Raw genomic sequence first — 24,939 nt, forward strand, 5'->3', positions numbered from 1 at the left:
TGAAATCTCTGTGGATTATCCCCAATAACCTGTTTAACTTAATCCTTATCGCAAACACATGAATAATAAATCCACTCCTTCTCTCCCCTCCCTTTTTCCACTCTCTCACCTTGCTCTCCATCATCCTCCCCTGCTCCCTTCCTTGCATCCCTCCCTCCCTCTCTCTCTCGCTCTCTCTCTCCCTCACTCGCTCCATCATTTCTACCAAGCGCACCCCCCTCAAAAAAGCTCAGTGTAATTGCGTCTGCTGCTTGGTGGTGGTGGTCTTTCCCTCCTGGACAGGAAGACGAACAGTAGCAGGACTGGACACAATAACAGGAAGGGGAAGTGGGCAGTGACCTTTTTTTTGGGGGGGGGCGAAAGACGTTAAGAGTGAAGTACAATCTTAGGGGAGGAGAAGGAGGAAGAGGAGGAGGAGAACCTGTTGGTGCTCCCAAAATATTCTCCAGTTGCTATCTGGAAGTGTGTTTAGCACGGCGTCACCACTTCTTTGGGAGGATTTCGACTTTTGGAAGGAAGGTTGGGAAGGAATCAATACTACTAAGAACCTATACGGGATCAGGAAGGATTCGGAAGGACTCGCAAAAGATTCTGCGGTCTCGGACGCTTCAGCACTGAGAGGTAAGACTTTGATTCTGCTCATGGGACACTTCATTAGGTACACCCGCATAGTCTGTTGGCAAAATTCTGATGGATATTTTAAAAAAGATAAGGTCGGGAGATTTCACGATAACTCGATTTACAGGACTCTTTATTAGGTACAGCCAAATTATCTAATAACAACCAGTGCAAAATTTCATATCTTGTGTTTCCATCAACAGCTAAAAACCTCAATTTATGTAATTAAATATATTGTCACTTTTTTTTTTATGTGACGCACTATCATAACGTTCCATAACTTTTTTTTCCCACTAATGAAAACAAATTCAACCAAACAAATTAATCCTGGAAGGCTCCCGGGTGTAGCCACTGCTATAGTTAATTGGTTACCACTAGATGGCGCCACATCAAACATTTTCCAATTAGACATGGTTTTGGCTTGAGCACAAAACTAGATGAGACGAATGCTTCAGCGACTAACAACTGGTAGGCTCCCCCGAACAAAATGTGAACGCCAAACCAGGATTACGCAGGGAGTGACGAATGACTGAATTTTCTTTTACTTATGTAAGAAGATTTTAGACACTATTTGTTGCCATCAAACAAGAGAGGTCATTTTAAAGCGTCTTTCAATTGCTGTATTTGCACAACTTGATATTTTTCACCCCCACTCCTCTCTCTATGGATTTGCATTCCGGAGGGAGATGGACGGGATTTGATTTGTTGTTCCGTTGCGTCGGAAGCCATCCATGCAACTAAAGCCACTGGTCTAATTCCTGGAGAGGCAAAGACGGTGAAAAAAATCTGGGAAAATCCTTTGGGTGCCATCTGGGAGAGTTGGTTGTCCCGCCGTTACACGGACGCAAGCTCGTGCACACACATGCGCAGACGCACGTACGTGATTAGACGCATTCATTCAGATGGATGTCAGAGTGCTCGACAGGCTGTCCAGCTGTGACGAAGGCGGCTCGGCAAAAGTTGCTGGCTGATTGCTTCAGGAAAGATCATCTTTGATTTATTTGGACTGACAATTTGTATGCACAATAAAGATAATAGTTATAACAATTATATTATGGTTGTCATGTTACAAAAACTCTTATAAAGCTTTGAAAGTCATTTTTTTTTAGTTTGCCATTTTGAGTCTTTCATACTGCCAAAGGTGCTTTTATTTTGTAGTAATTATTTCTTCTCATTTTAAAGGCTCTACTCCCTGTCTCCGTTTCCTCATTATCGTGATTAGCTGTTTCTGAATTTGCATTATTTTCTGTTCTTATGCCCTCGCAAAACGTTATCAGTGGCAGCCTAATTTTGTCCCACTTGAAAGTCTGAATAAACCAAGAATGCGTTTTTATCAGCGATCTTAAACCAAAGATGCATTAGTTGAAAACTTGTGAAGGCTTGGCTAAGAAAATAGTAGCCTACATAGCTGTTCTGATTTACAAAGAAACTTGTGCTCTTAGAAAGAGCGTTCTCGCGACCTCACGAGAGCGATGATGAAAAACGTGGTGAAAAACGGCCATTTTGTCTCCACCTGTGCCCAAATCCTTTTGTATAAATAGTCTGCGGCCACCGCTGTCCTTTCTAAAATAATCTCATATACTGCCATGTCTGAACCCAGCCCATGTTTGTAAGCTTGACCTTTTTTCATGCGACATGGAGCCCGTGCCTTTTTATTTCTTGGCTTCCTATACTATTTTTTTCCTGACCTTTTGTTGCTACCATTGTCCCTTGTTTACCAGCAAAGATTGTAAACTGTTACTTTCTTGTATTGTTTGTTTCCCTGCCTTTTGTTGTGATCTTTTGTTGGTACTTTAGCAACACTCACTAAATCTTTTTTCCACTTTTAACACCTGTGAAGTGTGCATTTGGGTCTTTTTTTTTTTTTTTTTTGCACCTTCTCCTGCTAAAAACAAAAGCATTACGATGTGGCGCCTATGGAGTGTTAGCTCACGGAAAATGACATGTATAATAGGTGTGGAATTTGACAGGGATCAAGGAGCGCTTACTCTAAATTGCTCCAAACTTCTACAAGTTGTCTATAATGACGTCCATTTGATTGCCAAAAGTCAGTCGAAAGATGGCTTGTCATTTTTCTCACTATTCTGCACACCAAAAATCCTCACTTCCATTCATGGGCCGTAATTGGTCTCTATTAAAAGCTGACCGTCAATTTTCTCTGTCATCAGGACATCAGCTATTAGTGTCAGACCAAATGAAGCTGACGTTGCTGAGGACAACCTCCATGCACTCGTCTGACTTCACAAAGCATATACTATGTTATTATGTACTCTGCGTGTGTGTGCATGTGTGTGTGTGTGTGTGTATGTGCGTGTGTACGTGTGAGCTGGTGTGACTTGCAAACAGACAGATTGTTAGAATCTGCTATGTGATTAAACCTGTTTTAATCCCAACACACACACACACTCATGCACACACACACAGAGTTGTAGGAGGATAAAAGTGGAGCTAGTATGTGAGAAGCAGCCATTACAACCCGAAACAATAATGACAGAAAGCATAACTTTTTTTTATTTGTTTTGCTTTAGGAGCAGTGGCAAACAAAATAGTCAAAACTTATTTGAGGTTATAAATGTGCAAAAAAAACATTCAGTTCTAATATATCAAATTGAATTGTACATTCAATCATCTAGTGGAAAAGCATATAAATGTTCTGCCTGTCAATTTGTCGTCGGGATAGAGTGGATGAGCAAAGATATATTAGTTTGGGTATACACATAATAATCTGATTTACTGAATCATTTCAAACCTCACACCTGATGATCACTCAAGGCCACGCCTTAATAGACGTCTCATCCCTCTGTGATGAAGTAAATAAACATTAATTGTGAAGACGACAACATTTTGTCTGGTTTTGTTTGCTAGCGTAGCGCAAGGTAGGTCAGAGTCATCTGCCACTCAGTAGCAGCAAGGACCGAAAGCGTGTCGTCGTCGTGGTTATACGCTCGCGCACGCCACAGCTGCTGCCTGCGGACAGTGCTCAGATGTAATTACAGATATTCTTGGAACTTGTTTATTCGTTTTGCACTTCTGTGGTAAATAAGGTGAGGGGGGGACATTTTCGCTTGAAATTAATGAGACGATAATTACCGCACAGAAAGTGTGAAAAAGAAAGAAAACAGCTGGTGCAACAGCACAGGTACAAAAACCTTTCAGCACGTTATCATAAATAAAGACATACACATTCATTCTTATATAGTGCGAGCAACAAATATGAAGCTTGTTACTGTATTGCGTTGAAACGGCACTATTAATAACTGAACTATATGGAATTAAAACAATTGCAGATTTTTTTTGTTGACGCTATCTTCCGTTATGAATAAAAAAGCCATTTGCCGTTGATGTGCTTAGGCCAAGGAACTATGTTGAAGTGAGTTGAGGATCTTCATTCAGACAACAATTGTGTTTCCCTGCCTTCTCATGGCACATTGGTAACAAGAACCTGAGTTCAATTAAATAAAAACTCAAGTTGAAAGTAATCATATCAGTTCAAACTATAAATTCCATTATAAATGTGTTCAAGTATGTAGTTTCCTAAAAAAAAAAAAAAATTGTATGAAATTCTGATGAGATTTCATTGCAAATGCTGCCAGATGTGTAAGTCAACCGAATAAAAGTAAATAACGAGCTTCCATGTGAACGAGACAGAGGGCGAGGATGAGTGACGGAAGGATGACGAGCTCAAGACAGATGACATGTCGGCAGAAAAGTGGGAGAATGAAGGAGGATGAGTAGGAAGCACGCACACGTCCACAGCTGGAAAAGCAGGAAGGGAAGGGAAGGGCGTGTCCTCCTGCGCTAATGACCGGCCTTCATTACGCATGTTTTCCCAGAAGGCTTTGTGTTTACACTTCCTGTGGCTGATTAAAGGGAATGGCTAAGACTCCTGGAAAAATAAAATGGCCGTTACTGGAAACCATATTGTAACTGGCCTCATATGCATTAAGAAATGAGAGACAAGTATGATCATTTACTGTAGACGTTAAATATGCACTTTAACTAGACTGGTTCTATTAGATGTCCTTGGAATATCTGCCGTGAAAGAAACCGTTGTAATTTCAAGCACTTGATCGTCAGAATAAAAGAGACCTTGAATGCCGTATTTATAGTTTCTCATTTAGAAAAGTCACATGATTAGAAGTCTGCAGGCGGCAATAAATGAGATGCATACATTTTGAAGGTAAACTATTTGGCTCCAATTTCATTCAGCAAATAATTCAAGGGGAAAAAAAGTCATCACATTTCCACTTTAATTAATTTAGCCGTGAGAGGACAGAAAAGACTGGCGCACAAAAAGGAGGACAAATGAAAAGTGTTGGTTGGCGTCTTTGTTTGAGCAGATTTACGGGTGAGGGGGGTCATGCACGACGGGTCGCTACAATATGAGATTAGGCCATTAAAGAGAGGCGGGCCGGTAATCCCGGCATCCTAATCCCGCTTTCTCCCTGCAGGCCGCTAATGGCTGACAGACAATAAGATCCCATAATCTATCGAGCGGCATGAGCTAGAGATCGACAGAGACACGGACAACGCTGGGATAGGTTGACACACAAAATGGGATATGGACGAGATAAAGACGGTTCATTTTATTCTCAGGGTTATCAAATCCATTGCAACTGGAGCGATCTGGTTGTCTTTAAGGTTGTTTCACCTCTCATCCGAGAAGGCTTTATCAGGTCACGCAATAATTCTTGGTTGGAGCGGCACCAGCCTGCTCTCCTCACTTGTTTCTCTTTAGTTCCCCTCATGCAGAAAGTGTTCTGCTTTTAACTATGAGCTTCATTTATTATCAGTATCGAGGGTGTATCAAAATCAGGGCGTTCACATCGTGAAGTCAGTCATCAGGAATGTTCACTTTTGTGTATTTTATCACCGAGGTTGCTGCCAGATGACGTCAACCCCGCTGAACTTTTCCCCCACATGGCGGACATGCTTCATCACGTCCTTTTAGCGCTTCTTCCAGTTATCTTCCCAAGCGAGAACAAGAATCGTCGGAAAATGTCAAACCGTCGCTTGCTAAGTGTCCGATAAAGACGAGCGCGTCCTGAGTGCTCGGTTAAAAGTGGGCCGGCGTGTTTAATAAATCCCCCCGCGGCCTCCGGAGTGAAATGCTTGGTCCTAAATGTTCCACCGGGTCCTATTTCTGAGGAGCTTTAAGAGTCCTGGTTGTCCACGATAGGCCGTGCAGAACTTGCGGGTTGTGTGCACAGTTGATAAGTGGTTTTAATGTCACACTCTTCTTCTTCCTGATCTTCATTTCTTCATCCCTACTGCACAGATCATGGCTTTGCTCCGGGTCTGGACCGCGGGGCTTATTCTGGCCGTCGCGGCCTGGTCCGTCTCACCCGGCGTTTCCGAGGACTCGGCTGTGGGCACGGAGAGGCGGCAAGGACTTGCCGAGGAGATTGTGAGGAAGGAGACCTATCCTGTTCTATCACGGAAGAAGCGGGAGTGGATCTGGAACTCGCTCTATGTGGAAGAGGAGAAACCCGCACCCATTCCCTACAAGATCGGACAGGTAATCCAGAAATGACCCCAACCACATATTCAAAATGATCATCCACTCGGACAGATTACGCAGAATTTTGTGGAGGAGTTTTACATAATTAGGCACTCTGTTTCCTTTGTCCAGCTCAAGTCCAGTCAGAAAGTGGACGTGAAGCGGTTTAAAATTGAGGGCGAAGGCGCAGATGGCATCTTTACCGTGGACCACAAGGGTGACCTGTTTGTCAGCAAGTCTCTGGACCGCGAGGAGAAGAGTGCGTACCACCTGACCGCCAGGATGTACGACGGCAACAACAAACTCATCGAGGACTCGGGAGACTTTGTGGTCCAGGTGACCGACATCAACGACAACACCCCCGTCTTTCCTAAAACTTACAACGGATCCATCTTTGAGAGGTCTACCATAGGTACGTACAGTTATAGAACAAATTCTTTTTTTTCATAATTTAATCAATAAAGAGGAAGCATGTGTATTAAGTTGAACTGTCACACAGTTAGCTTATTTTGATCTCCACAGGCACCAAAGTGGTCGAGGTCAGGGCGACGGACGCCGACGACCCCACCTCCGCTAACGGCGAGCTCCGCTACTCTCTGACGCCCGACGGTGACCTGTCTGCCTTTGAAATTGACAGCATCACAGGTTTTAGCTCATTGCACCTTTTTTCTAAACCAAATTATAAACAAATCTTAACAGGTCTATCGTCAGCAAGAATTCTTAGCATTGTAGCGCGCCTTAACTAACTGACGTGCGTCCAGGTAAGATCAGCTGCAAGGTGAGCACTCTGGATCGCGAGACCAAGAGTCAGTACATGGTGGTGGTCCGGGCTCAGGACATGAGAGGAATGGCGTCCGGCAGCACGGCTACAACCTCCGTCACCATCAGCGTCGACGACATTAACGACAACATCGCCTCCTTCACCAGATGTAGGGATCACTGTGATTTTGTTGTTAAAATATTCTGTTTCAATAACGTACTGCGTTTTAACACACTTCTTTAGCTTGTTTAACGAGGATATACATCTTCATTCTTGGTGTACTCATTTTTTTTTTATCTTTCAAGTTTGGTCTTAATCCATTAGAGTACTTTCGAGAGCAAAGTGTTGCAAATGGGGGTAAAACAACAGATAACAGACCTTCTGGGAATGAAATAATTGCTCGTTTTTCCCCATTTGTGTAAACACGTCGGTTTGGCACAAAACTGATTTTGAAGTATCCCGACGACACGTTACTATGTTTAACCAGAGTTGAATAACGATTAATTGTGTTGTATTTGTTTCGTAGCGACGTACGAGGTGCAGGTTCCGGAGAACCACAAGCTGAACACAAAGATCGGCACTTTGGAAGTGAAGGATGGAGATCAGATCGAAAACAAAGAGCCCATTTTCTCTCTGCCGAACAACAACAAAATATTCTACGTGGAGCTCGGCCACAGGAAGGACGGCAACCTCATGCTCAGACAGGTAATTAGGACCTAATTATTTCTAACCATGGATCTAAGAAAGAGTATCTATAGTCCTGATTATCCGGAACACGTTTACTGGGGATAGAGTCTACGTATTTGTTTTTGGTCCCAAACCCCCTGCAAACAGTAAGGCTCATCTAAGTTCCAAATACACAGGTTTGTGGTTTGATGTGACATTTAAGCGTTTCTATCCTCGGCTGACTCCAGGCACATAAATAGAACGTGACACACGAGCATTACAGAACATCCGCGAGCAAGAAAGAACATAAGCATCCGAGGCAAAAGCCACATTTTTTAAATGCCCTCGCGCACATTCACACGGGCGGTTTGATAAATAACAATGTAGGGCATTGCTCGTCTGTTGAGTGGAGATATTTCACACTCGCAAGGTTTCAGATAAAGTATTTAAGAGACATCACAGAGCGCAAAATGTATTCCAACGGCATGGAAGGGAAGCGCAATCCTCCGGTTCCGCGGCCCGTTTAGTCGGCGATGGGCCGCACGCTCGTTAAAGGTGTTTACAGGCTGCTTTCGGAAATGATCGCGAGCGGGAATAATCCAGTTAGACGCACGCTTCGTCTACCTGTCCGTGGATAACAAAAAAAAAAACGCAAAGTGATCTGCTTCTAATACCCCAAGAAACTGGAACAGGAAGGGGAAAGGGGAGAAATGTGGTGCTTAGCACTGGATGTTTGTTCACATCAAAGTGGAAGCGGAACACAAGCACGGATTGAATACATTTGGAAAGGTAAACTGTACAAACAAAACACGTTCCACAGATTTAAATATCTTTTTCTATATATAAAAATTCTCAAAATTTTAAATTCTCAAAAACAATCAAGTATTTTTATCTAACAGTGTTAGCACTTTGTAAAAAAAAAAAAATACTGCATTAATCTTTCAATATTACAACACTCCTCCAATCACCCAAATACTACTTGCTTCTTGTATAACTAAAATGTATTCAAATTAAACTAAACATACATTTTAGAGTTTCGCTGTTTCTTATTTTAAGACTTACTTTTGAACTGTATATTGGGTGTTATTCAGGCTCTGGACTTCGAGACAAGAAACAGCTACTCATTCAGTGTGCAGGTGCGGGAAAACCTGCGAAACTTGCGCTTTCCCGCTGACAACGTGGCCACTGCTGTCACCACGGCACAGGTAAATATTGCTGACATCAATAACTTCATAAAGTACATTGCTTTCTTTTAACAAATACAATGAAAACAGCAGGGGCCCCAGAATTGAACCCTGTGGAACACCATACAACAGTGGGCCACTCAGAACAACCAAGGCTAACTTAAAATCTGCCAAATGAAAAACACCACCAAATTGAAGGCCCTGGAGGGTTTTTCAGAATATTAATTACTTTATCAACATATGATGATCATCAAAAAACTGCGTGCTTGCGTCCACATGTGCAGGTGATCGTTAAAGTCTTGGATGTGGACGAGCCGCCGGAATTTTCACAGCCAATGTACACCTTCAAAGTGCCTGAAGAAAGACTGGTCAACAACATCGGCATTGTCAGCGCCAGAGATCCGGACAAAGCTGGCAAGAGTATCCGGTAAGAATCTATTGTGGCACCGGCGGCAAATATGCAGCCATGGTTTTATGACACGATTGACAATATGGAGGAAAATATGGTGAAAGGGAGGAACGAATGTTGTCAGGAAAATGAGTTGCTACTCTGTGACTGCCCTCAAGGTACTCTATCTTGGACAAGGATTGTCCAATCGCTATCAATCCAATCACAGGGCAGATGTCCACCCTGAGGACTCTGGACCGCGAGCTGGAGGCCACACACATGTTCCAAGTTAAAGCCCAAGAGGAGCCAAGCGGTGCGTCATACACACACACATAAACACACCCTCTTTTGCACACATACACACTTTTATGAATTCAAAACAAAAGCTCCTCACAGGCAAATGGAAGCCATGTGTCGGATAACATGCACTCAGGGAGAGAGTTACAGAGGCCAAACTCGCAGTTTCTCTCGCATATGTTGGAAACGCAGCATGTAGTCAATCACCAAAGGAAAAAAAAACAAAAACCACATTAGACACCTTGCCAACGCACCTGGCCGAGCCTCAGTGCGAGCAGAAAATCACATTATGCCGTCTCTTTGTTCATCTGCATCCTCCCAAAGCAAAGTCTGTATTTTTAGACGGGCAGCCAACAGCATTCAAAGATCTATTTTCGTGGTTTGTCATCATGTTTAGGGCGCACAATGGTCCCCCGAGCCCCGCTCGACAAGGTCTCCGTTATAGTGAACCGCACGCAGCAAGGCACTAAAGATAGTCGCTACATTAAATGGAAGACATTAAAAGAGGTAACAAACAGTGAGGCTGCTTTAATGTGACAAATAAACAGCTTGCAAATAGAAACCCTTTTGTCCATTGGCCTTAATCATCTCAGCCAATGACAACAACATCTGCAGAGAGCTTTGGGAGGAATAAAAGTGAAATTAAAGCCGTAATGAACAGGGCCGAAAAAGTTGGGAGGTGCACTGAGTGACGACTCAAAAGCCATTTCCTAATTTGCATTTTTTGTCTATTCTTATGTCCTTGTGACTATATTTGATATATTATAGTATTTGGAAGGTTATTGCAACAATTTGTAGGTCTATTCATGATAGAGAAATGAAAAAGGCTCCAGGTCTGAATTTGGCAAGGCCCTCAAAATTACAATTTAGTTTAAGTCAATAAAAGGAGACATCCTGAAAACCAGTCAAGAATAATCAATGTCTGACTGAAGGCCATGCGACAAATCCAGATGGGATTATTTCATACAGAGCACAGTTGATTTCTTTCCAGCCAGCAGCCAAGTGAAAAGCAACGCCTGGAGCCAGCTCAGTGTTGGCGCTCAATGATTGCTGGTTGATTTCAGGTTTGGAGTCTTTTGTCAAAGTCAACATTGTCGTGGAGGATGTCAATGACAACGAGCCCGAACTGGATGTGGACGAGATCTTTGTGTGTGAGAATGACAACGCAAACACAGTAAGTTTCAATCATTCTAGAACTTGTACCACCATTAACTAAAGATGAAAAGCTGAACTTTATTTGAGCTTCATTGGAGGCATTTTAAATCATGCATTTTTTTTTAAATGAAGTTTTCCAGATTCTAAGTCAATGGATGTTTTGGGAGCATAATGATGAGCAGTGAGCAGGTTTTGGTTTTGAGTCATATGATGCAGTTGAGGGATATGCGGGATTCCCCGCGGACTGGTCGCTAGTCAATCGTAGGGTACACATCAACGAAACAATCACTATTACCTCACAGTCTGTGTTACTTTTCTAACATGTAGTTCCAGCTAATATTTTTTAAATATCTGTCTGTTTCTCAACGATTGTTTTATTTAATTTAACATTTTTAATTGTGTTTTTGGTATTTTTATATCTTCTCGTAAAAATGTGAATATCTGATAAAGATTTTGTATTGTAGACTTTTGTTTCTCACAATTTGCGCTTGTTTGTTTCCTCAGGTGATCGGAACTTTGAGGGCCACCGATAAGGACGACCAGCCGGCCTCGTTCACCTTCACTCTGGCTTCTCCCAGCTCCAACTTTTCCATCAGAGATTTTGGCAGTAAGTTGTCGGGTTTTTTTTTTTTGGTTTTTTTTGTCTCTTTCTTAATGATGACCTGGAAGTCATTCAGATGGCTACATTTTGTTTCTGGCACCCACTCAGGGGCTTTGAAGCTTGTCTGTGTGCTAAGTAATGTCTGGAGCTGGAGGCAGCAAATATTTTACAGATGTCCTCCTGTACAACAAATAAATGACACAGTCAGTTAAGAAAAGTGTTGGTACCAATTCAGATTTTTAAGGTGACATTTTACTAGAATCTGTCTCCACTGAGTCCAATTAGTACAAAATCAGGAGCGCATGTTCATCACAACAGGAAGCACGAAAATATTTATTTCGTTGTTGCCATTTTGGGGAGGTGGCCCATTTCCAAGAGTTGTACCAGGACAAACCCATCCTAGGGAATTTGCACAACAGCTACCAAATGTGAACCAGGTATAGTAGACAGATGGGTGTCGTTAAATCACAGTTGTAACTCAACATTGAATATTTGACATGAAACACGAGATTTTCACTGCAATGGGAAATGTCTGTCCAAAAATGACAGTTGTTATGTGTCGTTAACCTCTTCATAGCGGAGGTATTGGATCTCTTTCAAATTTGAGATATTATAGACAGATGGGTGATTCTAAATTGCGAGGCATGTTTTCATCACACGCGTTGAGTGTGGCAGAGATCAGGCTTTGCTGTTGACCATCAAACTGTAACGCGATTTGTGTAGAAATTATGTGTGAATGCGAAAGAGGTGAGGCTAAAGTGAAATGTTGTCGAATGAATTTAATTGACCTTGGGAGTAGTAGAAATTGCGAGAATGAGGAAAATGGTTTGAATTTGAATGGAACTTGCTCTTTGAAATTTACACAATAATTTCAGAGCGGTAGCTGTCATGTCCAATATGAAATACAAAAATCCAAGCCTGAATGTTTCAAAAGTGAACTTCCCACCATTTGGTTCAAACATGGATGTTCAGCTATTACTCAAAGTTCCTGGTTGCATCAGATGTCAGACTTTGGACACAGAACGTCTTGAGCCAAACTGATCGTATGCATAAAGAAAAAAATGGAAGAAAAAAACGAAGTAAGTGAATAGTGAAGGTGTGCACAGAGGAAAGCTGCAGGTCATCAAACGAGACACTCAGGTGAAGCGTCGCCTTTTAATCCGAGTCAAACCTGGAATAACACGCATCGTGCGAGAAAGATAAACAGGAAGGGGGGAGTGGCTTCATCCATTTCCTGTGCGCTGGTGCCCGAGGGAGGCCCGACATGCTGTAGCGATGACGGTGGGAAGACAGATGAGGATGATTTGGAGGAAAAAGATGAAAGGAAGCCGAGGGGGATGAGAATTAAGGGAGATGGTTCACTGGATCCAGGATGACGAATCATAATGACAATGGCACTCAGCAGAGCCTCAATAGTCCGAAACATGTCCATTTTGACAAATATCCTTTAACAAGGAGCTGAAATATGCTTCTTTTTTTTTCTTACTATCTTTATTTTTTTACTATTGTACTGTATTTTATTACCGTAGTGTAGTACCACTTTGTGCCACAACATGCCAGGCAGCACTGAGTTCACCTGGAATAAATGCTGTGTAATTGACAAGAAGAAGAAGAGGTTGCCTTATCCCCAGAAATATTTGCTGTTCTCACAGAGAAGTATTCTCTGTGTTGCTGCTTCATGTGTGTTGAAGTGGCTGATGTTTGAAGATTTATAAGAACCATAGCTTTGATGCTAATTTCATCAGCCCAGCCTATGGCGTTTTCCATAAAATGATGGCATTAAACGAGCAGACTTTCATTTAGACGAATTGATATAGTTCGGTTGAACATTTTGGTGTTTAAAATCTACGTTTGACTCATTTGACATAATAAAGCTTTGGGAACACTGCAGTAGAAGGTGAAAGCGATAAAGTAAAGGAGAAGGAATGAGCGAAGGTCAGACAGAAAGTAAAATTGCTCGCCGACATTTGGTCATCAAACTTGCAGCGGTAGAAGCAGAGGAATAGGGAGGGAGTGAGAGAGAGAACCAGACAGATCATTTCAGAATCTGATTTTCACCATGTAAAATTTTGGGCAGCTGAATATTTTGGAAACATTGATGGTTAAATCGGTCATGAAATGTGAAAGGGGAAGGAAAATTTCTTCCATTTGCCCTTATTCTACAAAAATGTAAAAATTCTGGAAGTGGATAGATAAAGAGTGAGAGGGAACTAGACAAGGTCATGCAAAAGTAAAATTCCTCTCAGACATTTTAAAAAAAGAGACGTCGCAAAGGATGGATGGCTGGCAGGCTTTAAAAAGACACGAGGGAGGTGGCAACATGAGCGATGAGTGCATTTCACAACATGTCATGTGTCGTCTGCTCGCACCACTTAACACTCGCTTTACACGCACAAGAGCCTCAAAGTGATGGTCCTGTCAAATATTCATGCATACAAGGCCGCTTTCACCACCTCGCCCTGGTCCGAGTTGCCACCTAACCTCCAACCACTCTCGTCACGTTCCCCCATGGCTCTGAAGTGACAGCCACCGGCGTCAACATGAATTCCTCCACATTAGATGGCCAAGTAAACACAAAAGTGCGGCGAGTTGGGATAACGAGAGTCAACAAAGAGAGTGACAAGAAAGACTGCGAAGGGATGCGGGGCGATCCGGGGAGACTTTCCCGCCAAACAAAGACGAGCGAGGCGGGAAGGTGCAGGACAGGAGATGTTTAGATCTTTTATTGACATGCCCTTTGAGACACTACTTGTTTTTCATTGGACAGTAACAAGATAAAATAGAAGCTGTCTGGTGGGATGTATCGTGTTGTGAAGTGTGTCGTGAGTAGTGAGGGACGACTTGGGAGAGGTGCACAACACTGCATTACTGCAACTTTCATGATTTTGTGGATGGTTTGTGCTCACATTAGTCACAGAATCGGTCTGTGCTCAAGTTCTTAGCCTTGGTTTCGTTAGCTTTGGCTATGCCGATTGCCGTCTGTTTGAACAAAATTTATAGCAGCCTCAGGAAACCTGTGCAAATGTGGTTCGTGACTTAAGAGAATATTGCCCGGAGTTTGAACGTCAACAACATTGCTTTAAAGTTTAGTTCTGTGCTCCTTTGAGATGGCCAGGCTCCCGTTTTCCTGCCATTGTCAACTCTGGAATTCCTCAAGCCAATAGAGAGAAAAAAAATCGCAGGCCTGAGCAGGAAGCTCTGACCGCTTGACAAAGGGGTTCATTGTTAGACGGAAGTTTTACGTTGGTTTCTTGGCTTGGTTGTTTTTGCTTTTATGTCTTTAAAAGGTTGCCCATTGACCAGGATGGGAAGTAACAAATACTTGTCGTCTATTTGTGTCCAGACAACAGTGCGTACGTCCTGGTCAAACAGGGACCGTTCAACCTGGACGACCCCACAGATTACAGCGTGGACGTGAGCATCAGCGACGGAGGGCAACCCATCAAGTCCAGCGTCACCAAACTGGCCATTAAGGTCGGTATTTGTGTGTCACGTGGATCACGACGATTCCTTAAATTGACATGATGTGGTGTTTCGTAGGTGTGCCGCTGCGACGCCAGACGCATCCCAACTCAGTGCAAGGCCATGGCGCAGAAGATGGGCGTGAGCGTCCACGTCCTCATCGCTATTCTACTCTGCATACTCACCATCTTGGGTCAGTTCGAAATGGCCAATCCTGAAATTAGCGCTGAGTTCAACCCCTTTGGAATTCATGTCGTGTTCTCGCCCTTGCATTCCCGCGGATAAGATTTCCCGTGGAAGAATTGTACCGCCTCCCGGTGTTGTCGGTTTAATGAATAATGGAGAGACAGATGCGGAAAACAATGCCCGCGGTTTCCAACTCGTTGCTATTCTCTTTGATACCTTACCCCCGCCCCTCCCTCTTGGCGTTCTGACTTATACTCATTCAAAACACTTGTCACTGCAGGGGGGGGATTACAAATATTGTGTTGTACTTGAGTACAGGTATCGACAGTTACTGTGTTTCCAGGAAACTGAACTGAACGGACATCTGAACTTGACACGTTAATTAAAAAGACAGTCCACCGTGGTTGTGTTGGATAGAGATCTTGGGGTAGAAAATTGGGAATGGAAAATTGTGGGAAAAAATGGGAAAGAATAGCAGAGTTAATGAGGAGTTTATCAGCACGTTAGGTGCCGTCTGCTTATCAAACAGCGGCAAACATTAAGTGGGTGAACTATTAATACGCTCCGCTTGGTCTTTTTCGTCTGGAGCCCCACCGGGTCTCCTTCTCTTTATCAAATTCTCTCACCACAGGCCAGATTAACTATTTAACGCTGTTGTCGTTATCTGCCGTGCCCTGAAGCAATTTAGCGCCATCGCGTTAGCTCCCCACTCGCCACTAGTCGCATTTGACCCCCTTGACAAAAAAAAAAACTTCGAACATTTTCTCACTGGTTTGCACGTCTTTCTTCCCCTTTTTTTCCCTTCTTCTGAGTCGGCTATCTGTCAGGCTTAATAAAGTGCGGAGCATGTGTTGTAAAAGATTAATCTGTTGCTTTCCCAAGCATAGCGGAACGAGGCACGCTCGCCCAGCGCTAAAAGGCAAAGCGAATGTCGAACGTCCGGAGAGAGAGTAAGAAAGAGACGAGTTCATATCGGGACCCCGAAGCGTACGGCCTTAATCTAATGTCAGAAGCGTCCTTCACTTCTCCCCCTTTTTGTCCTTCACTCCCTGGCTTGCTTTGTCATTCACTTCATCCATTCTTTCTTTTGATGAAAATGAAACGTCTTTTCTTGCCCATTTTTTTTATTCATTGATTCCTTTCTCCCTCTCTTGGTTTCTGCCCTTAGCACCGTGCCTCCTTCCATAACTTCTCACGTTATGTCCTTCACTTTCCGTCTCTTCCCTTCCATCTTCTTTCCCACCTCTTCCTCATTGATATTCCCTCCATCCGTCTCGCCGTCCTTGCCGAGTCGTCGCTGTGTGTTTTTCGAGCTTCTCGCGCTGGAGGCAAACTTTGCAGACACCTAAAACCGTTCGGCAGCTCACTTTTCCGAGCTCACTCCCTCGTTAGCGCACCGCCTTCTTTCCTCTTCCTTCTCGCTCGCTTCCTTCATGGCCCCATTCTCATTCCTGCCCTAATTTCCCCACATCTTCACAGAAAAGCCTTGCCTGACCGCTTTAATCTTGCCAGCTACAGTTTTCACGCACTCGTTAATCGCGTCTGTCTGTCAAACATCTAAAAATTGCCGGAACAACTTTTCCTCGTGTTCCAAGAATGAAACAAGCGGTTTCTCCCTCCCCCGAAAAAACTGAAAAAGTCTGTCGTGTGTCTTGCAGTGATAGTCATCCTATTCGTGATGAAGAAGCGCTACCACAAAGACTCCCTAGCCGGTATGAAGAATAGCGGCGAGATCCACGAGCAGCTTGTCACCTACGACGAGGAAGGCGGAGGCGAGATGGACACCAACGGGTATGTCAACATCAAAAATTGCGTGTCATGAAATAAAATTCATTATCGCAAATCATTTTTTGATGGTCTTAAAACGTGGACATATTCATGGCATACGGTAACCCACGTAAAAGAATTACTTGAGATCAGAATAAACGACCAAAAAACATCAACACTCTTGACGACAGCTGCCAACTATGGTGCATTTAACAAAAATAAAATAAAAAAAGTATTACATTTCAGGATGAAATAATCACATTTAAGGTATTTTTATTGCTGTCAAACATGAAAACGGTAAATTTGCTTATTGCCACATTTTGCGAAATTAGATGCCGCTTTTTTGCGCGTATCAATATTTATTTAAGCGACTTAGTCACGCGAGAGACACTTTGTACTTGAAGAAAAGCCACATGGCGTATTAATCCTCCTCCGTTTGCAATATTTATCCCCTCTGCCGCGTCCTATCATTTAGTGACCTAGTTTAGCTGAAAGGAATCATAAAAGTTTTATGTAATCTGAATCTAATCTAATGAGAAGCTTATTAAAAGGCGCCCGCTTAATGCATTGCTCATGTTTAATGTTCAAATAGCATCACCGTCACGATCCTTATTAACCGATTATGTTCAGTTTATTTCTGTTTTTCCTAGGCTGTCACTGAGTGGCTTTTCAGTCACTTTTTTTTTTTTTTTTGACCAGGCCATGTACATTTTTAGGGGGAAAGGTACAATGGAAAGAAACAACACAGCCGATACGAAACCTTGTTATTTCCCGTTAGACTCCCAAAATACTAAAATCTTCTTTTCTCCTTCAGCTACGACGTTTCTATCCTGACATCAGCATTCCACGACGGCTCCCTCCTCCGCCACCCTGATTGCCTCCCCCACCCGTCTCTCTACGCTATGGTCCAGAAGTCCCAGCCCCACCATCACCAGCACCAAATGCAACCCGCCTCCGCTTGCAAAGGCGACATGGCGGCCATGATCCAGGTGAAGAAACACGATGCGGACCACGACCGCGAAGGCTTCCCGTACGACACCCTGCACATCTACGGATACGAGGGCCCCGAATCCATAGCGGGGAGCCTCAGCTCGTTGGGAAGCTCCTCAAGCGGAGGCTCAGACTCGGACTACGACTTCCTAAGCGACTGGGGCCCCAGGTTCAGGACCCTGGCTGAGCTGTACGGCGTGGAAGAGTCGGATTACTACCACTAGTTGACCTTTTTACCATCACACCACATGTATTTCCAGGTGGCAAAATTTCAGATCAGTAAACCGACCATTACATGCAACTTGACCACAGAGGCAGACTCAGGCATAGTTAACATGACCTTGAAGAACTGACTCATTGACTTTGCTGTTGCTCTGATAAATGCGACTTTTTCTTTTGCTGGTAAAATGGATGCGGTGAAGAGTTAATTTTAGCTAGCAGGCTTTTTTACATTGCTGTGAAAAAACGAGTCCCGTAAACCTGTTGATGGAAGTTTGGTTTCCAGTCTGTCCTTTTAGAGTCTTAATTACTACGCCCTCAATTTATCCTCCTCACCCACTAGTTCCACTGGATTCATCTTCTGGCAACATCCAAAAACACAAGTTTTTGCTATAGTTTTAGTTCACGTCAGAGGTTTTCTGCCACCCGGAAGTAGCATGGCGTCTACTGTTTACAAACATTAGGAACAGGTCTTCGGTCTACAGCAACAGCCATAGAAACGGCGAGACAACAAGACACTTGAGCGGGAACTGACAACTTTGATAGCGTCACTTTTGTTTTAGGACATAGAGCTTGGAGAGACTTTACAAGCTTCATTCTTCTCATCCAATCAGATTGAAGGATGTCCCATGAGTGGGAGTGGCCGCATCAACACAAAAATTGCCATTTCCACAAGATAGTCATACAAACTACTTTTTGCTGAAATGAAGATCCTCAGCTCACTTCAACATAGTTCATTGGGATCAAGATGCCAAAATGGTTGTAGCATACAATGAAGGATAGGTTCTCGCCGTCCCAAAAAAAGTGAAAATAGGTGAATTTGCTCAACTTTGACATTCCAAGTAACTTCTACGTAACTATAAATGCAAAATTAAGAAGTTGACCTGGTGTTGATTAAGCAATTCTGCCAAAATAGATGAGCAAAACGAAAGATTTTAGGATTTATGTTTTAGCCTAAATAAAAGTCAAACTTATTTGGTTATTTTTTTTGCTCTCAGTAAAATTTAGCTAGTTTTCTTCAAGTCATTTGGTCAATTTTGAAACTGCAAGCGGAGAGAAAAATTTGTTGAAATCGAGTGAAGGGAAATAGTCCAGCACAATTACTGACACGGCTTTCCCGTGTTTTTTTGTTTTGTTTGACACTAGCCATCATCGCGCTCATTGTTTGGCGAGGAAAGCTCAACTCTCAAAGGCCTCCTTGCCGCGCACAACTCAGGAAGCGCACAGCAGCTCGGAGGTGCTTCAACTACTTTAACCTCTCATCCCTTCTGGCTACTGGCAGCTGGTGGAAGTACATCCATGGAAAATAAATAGACAACAGCTGAACGGGGTGGGAACAAAAGGCCAGCGGATTGATTCCGAAAAGTGTGAATTGGGAAAGTTTGAGGTTATAGATTAAGATGAGTAAATCCAATTTGTCCAAGTTTAACTGTAGTAAAAAGACACCAGGTCAAACGATTCACTCATTCTAGCCAATCATAAACAAAAGAAAGTCATTTCTAGAAAAGGCTCAATAGTGACTTTATAGTAGGGCAACATTTTTGGAAGATCCTATGTTTGCCAAAGCAAAACGAGGCGTTATAACCCTTAATTATGAAATCATCTTTGACCTATACGAAGCTTGAAGAAAGTCATTTCTGGAAAACAAATGGGTGGAGGAGTGAATTTTTAAAGGAATAACAAGCACTATGATGCCAAGCTGCCATGCAAATAGGAAACTTGAAGAAAGTCATTTCTGGAAAACGCACTTATAGTCCAGTGCGACTTATATGTTTTTTTTGTTTTTTTTACTGTTGCGGCATACTCTAGAGCTTATAGTCAGAAAAATATGATATGTGAAAAGTAGTTGTCTTTAAGCCTTGATGCAGGTCTCCGCTCAAATGTGAAGAATGTATTTTTGTTTATTGCTGTTCTTGCTTGGAAGGCCGCCGTCACAATAGCTGGAAGTCACTTTTGTGTTTCCCGTCGGCATTCACGTGTGAACTTGGTCTTCCCCTGCAACCTCCCTCTAATCAGAGCTAAGCTAAACAGCGCTAAGCTAAATTTCCTGTCCATCTGGGGGAGGGGGTTCGAGGGAGGCGTTATCTGCCCGGCGGTCCAACACATTGTCCCAACTTCCTGTTCAGTGGGCATGATAAACTATCTTGGAGAGGAAAGCTGAGGGGTTGAAGGTTAAGGAACAAGACAAGAACAAAGAGGCCATTTACAAAGCTCTCAATCACAACCGCACAATAATAAACTTCCAGCATCACAATATTTATCATTTCATAGCTATACTTCTAGTTAGACACAATACACCAATTTTACGGAATTTTCCGCTTCTCTATCATTCACCATCAAGAAACTAAACTGACAAAGAAGAAAAATGAATACCTTATTTCTTCAACTAATGGCCATCTCTCTAATAAAATGCCACAATAGCAATTACTACATATATTTTGGCACCATCTTGTGGCCTTCTGGTGCTGATGAGCACTAACGCGTTCGACCAAACAATATAATTAATATGAAGAGCTAAAAATAGGAAATGGAAATTAGCATGGATGTTACAGCAAATCGAAACCTTCAAACACCTCGAGCAGCAACACATACAACCACAGAGAACTATGTAAACATTGTCTAAAATGTTCAACCAAATCGTATAATGTTATCTAATGAATGTCCACTAGTTTAATGCTAACATATATCATGCCAAATGCCATAGACGGGAAATGGAAAATAGCATAGACGTTATGGCAATTCTAAACTTTGAAACAACTACGACTTGATATGGAGAAGCAACAAATACGACAAAAATGGAGTGTTAAACACATTACAGGCGAACTGGAGACAATTTGGCCACTGACTACAGAGTAATGCATTCATTTTTTTTCTTTTGTCCACATCTCCCATTAGGACATTTATTTTTGTCAATCTTGAGTTTGCCGGACAATCTAAACTTTTGGTGCTCTCTCTCACTGAGAAAATGATTTTTTTGCCAATTTTAGCACAGAATAAGTCTAGACAGCCAAATTGGCCTGTCATTTTCTCTCGCTAGCACAGAACAAAATGTGCAAAGAAAAAAAAAGTCAACCTGAAAGAACAAATAAGTACTCCATATAATGAAATGTTTTTTCCCTTCATGTGTTATTGACCATTAAGTTGGTCTTTGCAGGTTGTCGAGGCAACACCTCAAAGCAGCAAAACTATGAACACTGAACTTATTTGTAAGCTTTTATTTTATCTATATTTTTTTGCTTTAAGGTAAAAAAATCAAGTGTCATTGTGATGGCTAAAAAAAATGTATATGTTTCGATTAATTAAGTCATTGTCTCAGGTTGGGACACAGAAATGGACTTGTGTGTGCGTGTGTTTGTGTTCTACTTTTAAAAATATCACTTATTTTCGGTATTTATCGCGTTATTGACACACTTTGACATGAAAAACATAGAAAAAAAATGTGCCTCTCCTCGTGGTCTTCTTATTTGCTATTTTAAAAATACTGTATTTCGTCGTCAATGCAATCACAATTTCACAGTAGGGCTGTAAAAAGGGTCACTCATTGGAAGCATGGAGACGACGTAGGATGAGTGCAAACATGTTCTCGATAAATTGAGATTTAGTTTGAATTTGTACCAAAAAAAAGTGCAACAACAGACCCTTAATTACATACGTTAATTTTTCCATCCAAATTATTTACAATGAGAACATTATTGACATTTACAATATTTTGTTTTTGAATGTGTTGGTTCCCGTGCAATTTTGTACAACGTCGCACTAAATGCTCATGATGAGTTTAAGGTGATCATGTGACCTTCACAAATATTCGAAAAAATATATATCCTGTATATTCTTTGCTGTGTAAATAGAGAATCTGTGTGCCTTCATTATTTCAAGAAAATGATACTGGATTTTTCTTTTGTTTTTTTCTATGATATTGTTTTTATGATGTGTGTAAAGTAAACAACTTTTTATTACCTGACATTTTTGTAAGTGTAGAATTAAAAAATAAAGTTTGGAAATGTTTTCAGCTGGTGAGTGATGTTTGAATAAATTTTAGATGCAAGAGCGATTGGATGCTTTCTCGTGGTCCCTTCAAAGTCTGGAAAAAAAGTTTTGTACATGTATCGCGTTACATGGTGTGAAAATTGGCTGGCTTCCTGTCAGCCTCAAGCAGCAGGGGTCATTTTTACCTTTGCCAAATTGACTGTTTTCTTTTCTTTTTTACCCTGAAAGTTTGAACTTTGTGAGCTTTGGTGAAACACGTTTGACTTTTTCAACAGCGTTTGGTTACTGCAAGCTAAAGAGACTGGGTCGGTCTGTTTTATTTTAGTTTGTGTATCTGTCCGTGTGTTTGTCTCTATGTCTTTATCTCTTAATCTGTTCATCTGTGTGAATGGAAACTTGATAATGTAATTATAACTCAGTGGAAAAGATCATAGATACAAATGTCCATTCTGTCCAGTCAGTTGTTTGTATGATCAAATGCAAACACGTTACGGATTTTAATGTTGTTGTTGTTTCGTCCAATGTGTGGCATCCCAATGATATCACGCAGCACGGGCTGCGAGCGGATTACACGCTGTGGTCATGTCAATATCTCGACTGCCTTTGATTCTCGGCCCTAATGGGATTAATCGCAGCGTTATGGCGTCGGAGGATGATTGATCCCTTTCATAGTTTCATCGTCACAACGCCATGTTTACCAAACGCGCCTACTATCCCCCTCTTTTTATTTCCTTCTTGCAGACATCTGTCACGTGTTCCCAGCAAGCTCCTTGGCTTGAATAAATGATGATAGGGATGATTTGGTGCCTGTGGAGCTCCCCAAAAAAAAGCATCCCTGTCCTTATTAGCTGCTTTAGAGCATGTACATAAATATGAAAGCACACTCAGGCTCAAGTTGATTGCAAAATAGTATATATAATATATAATATTTTTTGAGTAGTTATTTCGAATTCTGAAAAGAAGTAGTTGCTGATGTTGAATTGAAGTTTGAAATACGAGGAAAACATGAGCGAGGTGTTTGTAGACGTCTTGGCAAAGCGATAAAGATTACTAAGCAAGCCCAGGGCATTAAAATCATTTCTAAGATACCGCTCTGTTTGTTGCAATAAAAATATGTAGTACTATTTTATGCAAATAAGTAAAGTCACAGAAAATTGTTCTGTAATCACTGTCCTGATTAACACGCACACATAAAACGCTCCGCTCTCTTGTCTATTTGGGTCATGCACTGAAAGTCCCACCCTTTTTGTTTGGTCTCCTAGCTGGCCCAATACCGCAGATGTGTTTTGTCTGTGGCTAACCAGGTAAACAAAATGTCATCCCTGTGTTTATGTGCAGGATTACACATCGGCGCTGCCACTTGGACCTGCGCCCACCGCCTTATTGCCGTGCAAGCGTAACGCTGCAGTCAACCATCACAAAAAAGGCCAAATAAACCCAACGTTGAAAGGGTGAACACCCTGCGGTTTTGCTCTGTCTATGTTCAGAGGAATGTCATTAACTATCCAACTTTTGACTTCGCTCACACAGACACGAGACAGTCAACAATGGCTGCCATAGCTGTTTGGCTAACAGGATGTTAGCGTGGAGAGGCTAACAGGACAAAACGCACTGAAAAGGAGGATATCCCCCTTTGTAGTCCTCTCATCCCCCTTTTGTTGGCGCCAAACAAACGTGCCTTCAGTGGGAAATAATGCCAAAAACATTTGCCTGTGCATGTGTACACGAGATTGTGTATATATCGCGGCGTCTTGGACTACGGGTTTGTTTTGTTCAGTAGCCATGCTTCGAATGGTCAAACAATTGGATTTCAAAGTATCTTTTGCCATTGAAATGAAAAGAAATTACATTAATCTGTTCTAGCCTCGCCCTAAAAACAACAGAAAATATTTTTAGAAAAGTAGCACTCCATCCATACTTCATAAAAGCACACAGAGTTGATAACTAAACAGGATGCAAAGAATTAATTTACACTTCAATAAAATGTTTAATTCTTTCCAACTCGCTCAGTGAGATGTAGTAATATTAGCTCTTATATTATATTTCTGCGAGTATTACTCTTTACTCTGAGTGCGCGTGAGAAGATATGAGCTGCATGAGAACTTTGAAAGACTTTGTCACCACACTGTGGCCGATTTGTACAGTCAATGCTGAATCATGCAGTACTTACAAGTTATATCATTTATAAAATGCAAAAAAAAAAGCATACTGGCTCAGCTTCATGTGTGAAGCTCAACAGAATAATTTAGAAATCTGATTTTGCCTGATTGTGTTTTAGGAAAGGCTTTCATGTTATGCGGTTCCTGTGTAATGAGCCTTTGTGGCCACACGGAGACGCTGCTGTTCTTTTCAATGATGGGTAGCAGTAGTTTGATCAGAAGAATAATTGCATCAAATAGAAAACGACTGGGATCTATTATAGCAAACTAAAGAGGACAAAAATATATTTATTTCACCATGTGGTGGACATGGGTTGCACATGATTAAATATGGTATACCGACTGATTTGAATATAATCAAATAATGCCAGTTTACCATATTTTAACCATGTGTAACGTAGAAAAACAAAATCGACTTAACTACAGTATCACTACTGACCACAAGGAGGTGTTAATGACACAACAGATGTCGCTCTTGTGTATCTGCATCCTCTCCATTCTTGTGTAACTGCAGACCTGACACAAACCCGAGTACGTTTCAACCGTCTAAAGTAGACCATGCTTAAACTCGTTAGATCTGACACCATGGTGGGGAAAACGGGGTGACATATCCTGCGAGTGTCTGTCCCGGAGGGCCGATCTTAGCTGCTATCCTGAGATGCGGGGACAGCTGCAGCGCAGAGCTGCCAAAGAGAGCAGCTATCATTGGTCACCTCCAGTATAGCCTTCATATTAGCCACACTGCAGGGGAATCCAGGCCTATTCGATATAAATAAAAACACTCCAAAGGCCAATCGGTGCCCCAAAGGAAAACTGTACATTTGTGTATCGTACAAATCAAGATGGGCCCCATCTGTATTTCATTCAATGGTTACATTGGAGACATATTTAAGTCAAGCTATGCTAGCTACTCATCCTCCATTTATCCCAAAAGCTTCACGATGACAACCTTGAATGTCTTCTTTCCCAAAGGAGCTGACTGGATGCCACAACAGGCTCA

The 24,939-nt window shown here is 42.1% G+C and overlaps 1 protein-coding gene across 1 annotated transcript; it reads left to right on the forward strand.

Annotated features, from left to right (window-relative positions):
* Positions 1–215: 215 nt before the first annotated feature.
* On the forward strand, positions 216–18,013 carry cdh5 (cadherin 5). The gene is made up of 15 exons (XM_037271307.1): positions 216–621; positions 5,897–6,136; positions 6,251–6,530; positions 6,641–6,763; positions 6,880–7,047; positions 7,405–7,583; positions 8,636–8,749; positions 9,013–9,155; positions 9,296–9,429; positions 10,478–10,587; positions 11,073–11,175; positions 14,513–14,643; positions 14,710–14,824; positions 16,476–16,608; positions 17,399–18,013. The coding sequence occupies exons 2-15, from the start codon at positions 5,900–5,902 to the stop codon at positions 17,796–17,798; spliced, it is 2,370 nt and encodes a 789-aa protein (XP_037127202.1). The 5' UTR covers positions 216–621; positions 5,897–5,899; the 3' UTR covers positions 17,799–18,013.
* The last annotated feature ends 6,926 nt before the right edge of the window (positions 18,014–24,939 follow it).

This window comes from Syngnathus acus, chromosome 15, assembly GCF_901709675.1.
Source record: "Syngnathus acus chromosome 15, fSynAcu1.2, whole genome shotgun sequence".
NCBI lineage: Eukaryota > Metazoa > Chordata > Actinopteri > Syngnathiformes > Syngnathidae > Syngnathus > Syngnathus acus.